At 36.3% G+C, this 8,536-nt stretch overlaps 1 protein-coding gene across 1 annotated transcript; it reads right to left on the bottom strand.

The window, feature by feature from the left end:
- Window positions 1–1,253: 1,253 nt before the first annotated feature.
- On the bottom strand, window positions 1,254–2,015 carry LOC143571192 (uncharacterized). The gene is made up of 2 exons (XM_077056680.1): window positions 1,671–2,015; window positions 1,254–1,562 (listed from the first exon to the last, which is right to left on the bottom strand). The coding sequence occupies exons 1-2, from the start codon at window positions 2,013–2,015 to the stop codon at window positions 1,254–1,256; spliced, it is 654 nt and encodes a 217-aa protein (XP_076912795.1).
- Between the last annotated feature and the right edge of the window lie 6,521 nt (window positions 2,016–8,536).

Below are 8,536 nucleotides of genomic sequence, written 5' to 3'. Positions count from 1 at the left end.
GATCATTTTGAACAAGAACACAAGTAAGCAACACAAATTTGACTTGTTTCTTATGGCTAAGAGCGTAGGCCACGACACTCGCTTTACCGGGATGGTAGTGAATCTCGCAATCATAGCTGCTAAGCAACTCGGCCCAACGGCGTTGTCTCATGTTAAGTTCCTTTTGAATAAATATGTGTTGGAGACTCTTATGATCGGTAAAATCTTCGCATTTGGTACCATAGAGATAGTGCGTCCAAATCTTCAAGGCGAATACTACGACACCAAGCTCGAGATCATGTGTCGTATAATTCTTTTCGTGAACCTTGAGTTGTCTCGAAGCATACGCAATAACCTTGCCTCGTTGCATAAGAACACAACTGAGACCTTTGTTAGAAGCATCACAGAAAACGATGAAATCTTCACTAACTTTGGGAAGAGCAAGAATAGGATCATTGCAAAGCATGTCCTTGAGTGTTTGAAATGCTTCTTCTTGCTTTGACCCCCACTCGTAAGGTTTACCCTTATGTGAAAGAGCGGTTAGGGGTAACGCAATCTTCGAGAAGTTACGGATGAAACGACGGTAATATCCCGTCAAACCAAGAAAAGAACGAACTTTGGTGGGAGATGCTGATGTCTTCCAATTCTTGTCGGCTTCAATCTTCGTGGGATCAACAAGGATACCTTTGTCGTTAATAATATATCCAAAAAATTGAATTTCTCTAAGCCAAAACTCACACTTGAAAACTTGGCATACAATTGTTCCTTCCATAGGAGGTCAAGGATAGTATGTAGATGCTCTTTGTGATCGTTTTTGGATTTTGAGTAGATCAAGATGTCGTCGATGAAAAAAATTATGAATTTGTCCAAGTGGGGTTTACACACACGGTTCATGAGGTCCATGAAAACTTCGGGTGCGTGGTTAGCTCAAAAGGCGTGACACAAAATTCGTAATGCCCATATCAAGTACGGAATGCAGTCTTGGGTATGTCATCTTCATTAACGCAAAGTTGATGATAACCCGAACGGAGATCGATCTTCGAGAAGCATGTGGCTCCTTGAAATTGATCGAAGAGATCATCGATACGAGGGAGTGGGTAACGGTTCTTGATTGTTAGTTTGTTCAATTCGCGATAATCGATGCACATGCGAAATGATCCATCCTTCTTCTTCACAAATAAAATAGGTGTGCCCAAAGGAGAAGAACTCGAGCGAATGAAACCCTTATCAGAGAGTTATTTTAATTGGCTTGAAAGCTCTTGCATTTCAAATGGTTAAAGACGATATGGTGTTTTAGCAACGTGATTCGCTCTAGGTACGAGGTCAATACGAAACTCGACTTGTCGAATAAGAGGAAGTCCAACAACGTCATCATGAAAGACGTCGGGAAAATCACGCACAATTGGAATATCTTGAATCTTCTTCTTTTCCTTATCCTTCTCCACCACAAGCACCAAAGAGGCAACGTACTTCTTACGCAAATAACGATGAGCATGAAAGCACAACATAAGATTAAGCTTAGAAGCAGGCGTACTACCAAATACTTTAAGAACACGACCGTCTTTGAGAGGTATGCGAAGGAACTTCTCAAAACAAACGACCTCAACGTGATTCAAAGTTTACCAATCCAGCCTAACTATGACATCAAAGCTACCCATTTGAATTGGAATAAGATCTATACAGACATTGACCTTATTAAGAACTATGACACAATCCCGAATAACCGAATCAATAGTAATCGAATTCCCATTAGCTACTTCTATGGTAAAAGGCTTAGAGAATCTATCCCAAGGCTTATCAACAATATGTGCAAAGTATAAATAGATGAAACTCTTATCGGCACTAGTATCGAACAACACAGAAGCAGAATAGTTATTAATAGAGAACGTACCATTCACCACATCACTTGAACTTTGGGCTTGATTCACATTCATCATGAAAGCATGACCATTCGGAACTTGAGGGGTTGGAGCAGCTTGATTAGTTGGAGGGGCTTGAATATCAGGGACTTCAGCAGTTGCATTTAGCGGAGCCATGAGTTGTGGAACTTGAGGAGCATAGGTGTGAGGTGCAAAGCTTTGAGGAATTGGGGGCTGATAGGTTTGCACTTGGTAAACTTGGCTTATGTAGTATGGTGTAGGCATAACTTGGGCTTGATGAGCATAGTATGGTGGAGGCATAACATGGGCTTGATGGGTATGGACCAAATAAGGGCACTTATTGCGGAGATGACTAGTATCTCCACAATTGTAGCAAGCACGGGTATTTGGAATACCGGTTTGAGCCTGAGAGTTATTAGAAGGTCTAGGGACAGGCGGTGCAGGTTGTTATGGAGAGGCTCATGCATTTGGTGGTACACGGAAATTATTGGCAAGATGTCCCTAGCGGTTTCACGAAGTGCAAAGACAGCAAGTGGTGGAAGCAGGATGATGACGGTTACAGATTGAGCACAAAGGGTGAGGTCCGTTTTACGGTTTCTTGTTGGGTGCACTTTGATTTTGGGGTTGGTTGTTAGCTTGGTTCATGGCATTGTTTTGGTGATGGGTCTTACATTTTTGGTTGTTGTTGTTATTCTTGTGGTAACGGTTGGAGTTGTTGTTTTGGTTAGGCTTAGGTTCGGCTTTTGCATCAGTAGAGGATTCGGCCTTAGACTTCTCGGCAGCAGGTTTGGAGTCCTTACGGGATAAGGTACCAACACGAACGTGATCATCAGTCAAAAAAGCAGTAAGGGCTATGGCTTCCTCAATCGTGAGAGGATCTTGACTAATAACAACATCACGAAAGCTGGTAGGTAGTCCACGGATATACTTACGGATACCAGGCGCAGTTCCTTAAATCGGTTCGAGTTAGTTGAGTTGTCGCCACTGGTTTACTTAAGTTCCCAAAACTCCGTCTCGAGCCTTTGCAGTTCCTGCTCGGGACAAAACTCCCTCTTCAAAGCATCCTTGAGCTCATCCCAAGGCATAGCCAACACTTCATCAACACCTTGGAGGGCTTTGAACGAGTTCCACCAAGTAAGAGCTCGCTCCTCGAAAACGCTCGAGGCGAACCGAGTCCGTTTGTCGTCCGGACACTTATAGTGGATGAAGATGTTTTCCATCCTCTCAAATTAGCGGAGGATCTTAGTAGCATTCTCCTCGCCGAGATAGGGAGGTGGCTTAGCACTCGTGAAGTTCTTGTAGTTGTAGTTGTTCGGTGCAGACAAGGTAACGGACCCATTAGAATTAATGTTTTGCAATTGGGCCACTACCTCGGGCAAAGCAGCAGTGAAATCCTTCGTGATATGAGCAGCCAAATGGCGATCATGAGCAGTCGATGTGCGACGCTTGTTACGACGATGATTTTGAGAAGACATTCTGCAAGGACTAAAAGTGAAATTTTATAAGGATCGGGGAAGTTGTGTAAACGAGTCAATGAAAGAAAATGAGGAAATGTGAATAATTTGTGCTAGTGACTTGTCATGACTCGAGGGCAAGTCGCGATTTAAAATAATGTGATTAACTTTTGGGATAATTAATTAAATAAAATGTTTATTTCAAGTTAAAATGTAAAATGTTATTGGGCCGGGCTTTCCATGGGCTTCCCATGGTAGCTCAAAAACCCAAAATAAATAACAATCAAATCAAGTGAGTTGGTCTCCCATGAGCTTTCATGGCAATTTGAATGGCCCAACTAAAATTACACAACTAGGCTTCGTGAATTGGGCCTCCCATAAGCGTTCCAAGGTAGTTTAAATAACCCCAATTACATAACGAGACTTGAATATTGAGAATTGGGCTTCTCATGAGCGTTCCATGGCATTTTATTGGCCCGATAAAATAACGATTAACAAACAATTTGAGTTGGCCGGCCCATGAACGTTACATGGCATTTTAACTGACCCAAGTGATTAACGAATTATGAAATCAATGGAGTGGGTCGGCCCACGAGCGTTACATGGCATTTTAATTGACCCCACTAAATATCGAATAAACGAATCAAAAGTGAGTAGTTGAAGTATCTCGTGAACCACCACGGTGATACTTCCAACCAAATATCGAATCAAAATGGGTTGTGAAATGGATAGCTGGAGTGCCCATGGGTTGTCATCGATTTTCCACCTAACTAAACATTTAAAATAATTAAAAACACAATTTTGGAAATTTCCGAATTTAGCCACGAACCACCGTGAATTTGGTTTTTATAAATGGAATGCAACCGTTTGATCGGTTACGTTTGATTCACTTAGGGTCCGGTCGTATGACATATTGTTCTTCTTTGGCCTAGGGGCTTGAGTACCGTGGTCAGGTTATCCTTCAGGTAAGGAATAGCCTCTTACCTTGGGTTCTCAGAACCGTTTTTCCAAGGCCCGACTCACAATTCTCGTACCCCTTACAGTTAATACCGAACATGTCATACTCCCATGCCCTAAAGAGAGGGAGTAAAAACAAATCTAAGGAATTCTTAAGGAATTTCCCAAAAATATAAATGTAATCTACAAATTTTTGAAAGTATTTTAGAAAATATTTTTGAAAGTGAGGCATAGCCTCAGATTGGTGTGTGCAATGATTTACTAAAATAAAAGATACACTAAATAATTACATAAAATAAGATATACAAATAATAATTACCCTAAATAAACTATAAACAATTAATAGGACGATTCAAATAAGCACGTATAAGGTTCCTAACATATGTCTAGGATAATTTCTAACCACCTATCTTAAAACCTTCGGCCCTGATACCAATCTATCACACCCCAACCTAAGGCGGAAATGCCGGGGTGTGATCATGATTGCTCATAGCTCAAGGTAGCTATTATAAATATATATGGCAATATCTATTAATAAATTCATTCCATTTAAAAACACACATCATCCAAATATAGCAAAAATAATCCATAACAATAATAATAATCCAAATTAAAAACTCTAATAAATTGTCTTTAAAAATCCTAGGGTCTCGACTAGGTGTCCATAACTTCAAGTCTTCAATTCAAGCGATAACCTGCAATTGCGTATAAAATAGAATAATATTTCAACAATAATGTTGAGTGAGGATGCCATCAGATTTGCAAAGTTACAATATAATATGAAAGATATAACAAAACGTAAATAATGCGGTAAATATAACCAAACCATGAGCAAATAAAGGGTCAAGAGATCATTACCAAGCGAATCGAATGCCAGTTAAACATGAAAGTCGTATGATCATACTATAATGAGAATATGTTGGACCTCTCCGAATGCGTAAAGTAAACAAATAATCAAATAGCAAGTTTATTCGGTATTCACACACAATATCACGTTTGCTAATATGAAGATATGTATAATAAGAAATACTATAGTACGCATAAGTCCCCAAAACGTTTGAAAATAAGTAAAATAGGGGAATGACATGAACTCACCTTAATTAATAGGCAAGTATAAGAATAAACAAGAAATAAGAATTCGTCCGATTAAAGCGCCAAACGATGAAAACCAACAGAACCTGAAACTTAGAGATATGAAAGTATAAGTAAAAAAAAACTTAATGTCGTGGGAATCAATCCAAACAGATGAGTAGAACTCAAGTTATGTTAATTTTAATATTTAAACGAGTCGAGTCTGACCAGAATCCGAATAGCGAGTCAGAAGTCGGCTTTTGGTCAGAAGCCTTAAAATTTCGTTACGAGAAGAAAATTCTTCTGGACCGAACGCTAAATCTGATCAGAAGTATGAGAACGTTAAGTCAAACTAGTTGACTGTTTTGCCCTTTATCGGGTTTTAAAGAAATTGACCAGTCAACACCCTTCAATCTCAGAAATTGATTGAAGGTTATTGACTAGGGAATGCTAATGAATGAACTCAGTTTACAACTTACCCGGAAAGTGAAAGAATAGGGAGATATGAAGAGTCAATGGTCCATACGCACGCAAAGTCTCAACCGATTACGAACGTTTCTTCAACAAAATAGCAAAAACTGAGAGATATTATGATAGATAGAGAGTAGGATGGCTGAGAGGAGGCTCTTAGGGTTAGTGTAAAGTTTTGAGGCAGGGAATTATGGTGTGTTTATATAGGAATAGCAAAAAGGAACCAAATATGGTCATGACACTCGTTTAAGCATGTAAGTATGGTTTTAATGACAAAATCACTAAAATAAACCAAAATATTTGTTCTTGATCAGTAAGAAATGATTAGGGACTTTTATTTTGGTTATAATATGTTTTCTTGGGCCTGAAATGATTAGGGACTTTTATTTTGTTTAAAATGTGTTTTCTTAGGCCTTAATTCACTCACATATGCTTAAAATACTTGATTTGCATACCAAAAACGAGCTAGGAAACGAAATCGATTAAGGATTCTGTCCAGATACACCACCGCGTTGCGCGGCCAGCATGGGATCCCGTCGTCACGCGGCGCTTTGGCCATCTATGGGTGGATGATTAAATTTTGACAAGTATGGCCCATGTAGTTTGTTTATTGATCACTTATTGAACCTTTTATGTTATAAATAAGGAATAAACTATATATAAAACATGAAGGGTCTAAAGTGAACATAAGAAAACTTGATTACTTATAAATGCGAAGTATTATTAAAGATTAGGATCCGAATATGGTTCCTACAACGATGAAACGAAAATAAACGAATACGTTAAAACCTGAAATGTTACATAATATACTCTCTAAATCCAGTAAATCATCCGTCAAAGTTGTTTTCCAGCCAACCATGGTGCATCCTCAATCTGAAACATTCCATGAAATTAAAATATGTGTTTTAATCATTTTTTGCTGATAATCAAACCCCTAAACTAGTTTTTGCGAACATGGAGCCATTTAATTGAATTGAAATCTTGAATTTGTTAAAGAAGATGATAAACATGTGTGTATATTAAAAATTTATTTTTCTGTTATAATACCAAACTAAAAAGCTTGTCTAGTGGTTAAGGCTAGTGCGTGTAGAACATCAGACCCGAGTTCGAACCCGTGTCAGTGCATATTTTTTTGGTATATTTTTTAAAACCATTTTTTTATTATTATAAATCTAATAAATTATTAAAAATCTCTATAAATCAAATAATAGTGTTTTAACTTAAATAAAATTTTCATAAATTAAATTTTATCATTTTTCACCCAAAAACAACTTATCCATATCCGTCAAGTTTTCGCATCGACCGTTAATATAATATTATATTATTTATTTGTTTCGTTAACTGTTTATTCGCTAACGTAACCGTTTTCAAGATAAATATTTTGCCGAAAAATTCGATGTTCCATAAATATTAAATTTTCTCATATTTATTCTAAATTAGTAATTAAATAATATTAAAATGATAAATCGTTAAAAATATTCGTTAAGACTTAAGTTAATAATAAAATAATGAAATGCCATAAAATAATAAAATATATTCTAAAACTATGCTTAATCTATAAAATTATATTATTTAGCTTTTATAATTCCGGTAGTTAGTCTTTAAACTTTTGTAATTTTATTTATGGTTCGTGAGGTTCAATCGTTCTGATTTCTTTGATGCATTTTCGGCTTTATTTTAATTCCTGCTTCAATTTTAAATTTAAGTTTCTCACACCCTCTTTTTAACACTTTTACATTTGAGGGCTACCATATATATCCTACAAAATTCAAATCCTTAACTATTTCATTTACAAACTACAATTCGTAACATGGACTTGTGTGTTTACTTGATTACTTGCTCAAAATTACTTACACATGGTATCCTCAATAAGTATGATGATACGCCCTCTTTGCACTTATGATCATTTTGTTATGAGTGGAAAAGGTTTCCCGGTCTGAGTATGTTGGTAGTTACCAATTGGAAAGGATCTTTCTTACTCAATTATTTGGGTACGCTGGTTGTTACCAACTGGAAAGGACCTTACTTGCACGATTACTACACTTGTTCATGGAATCGTATGGTTTTTATGTATTTATATCAAACTTGTGTGAACTCACCAACTATTCAATTAGTTGACTTTATATATATATATATATATATATATATATATATATATTATATAGAGTGAGGTTAAAATAAAAACTCACTTGAGTTGTTAAAACCCTAGAAACTCATTCTCTACCACATGTTCTTAATTAAAGTTTGAAACTTGTGGTCCACAATTAAAGTTAATAAAAAATATAAATATAAATATAACTTTTTCTCTCTCCCGAAAACATATATAAAAATTAGTAAAAAAGTAACAAAACAATTTTTTTAAGTTTTCGATGTTTTCTATTAAATGTTATAACATATATTACGTGTGTAACAAAAAAAAGAAAAAAAAAACCGATGTTACATAGGGTATTCACAACTCAAGTAGGTTTTCATTTTATACTTCCCATATATATATATATATATATATATAGAAAACGGTTAAAATAAAAATACATAGTTTTGTAGGAAGAGTAGGAATGACATAAAATTTAGAGTTAGAAAACTATGTGAGCTTATTTAGAGAACTATGTAGGCTAAATCCTAGATCCTAGTAAACTATTTAGTATTTTTGAAACTATTAATCTTAACCACTAGATCCTAGAAAACTATCTCTTTTTACTATAACCCACCCCTATATATACATAT

The sequence above is a fragment of the Bidens hawaiensis genome, unplaced genomic scaffold (assembly GCF_021521415.1).
Source record: "Bidens hawaiensis isolate Kalapana, Puna unplaced genomic scaffold, B.hawaiensis_p1.1 tig00025207_1, whole genome shotgun sequence".
Taxonomy (NCBI): Eukaryota; Viridiplantae; Streptophyta; class Magnoliopsida; order Asterales; family Asteraceae; genus Bidens; species Bidens hawaiensis.
The sequence above is the reverse complement of the archived record's forward strand: the minus strand, read 5'-3'. Positions and strand labels throughout refer to the sequence as shown.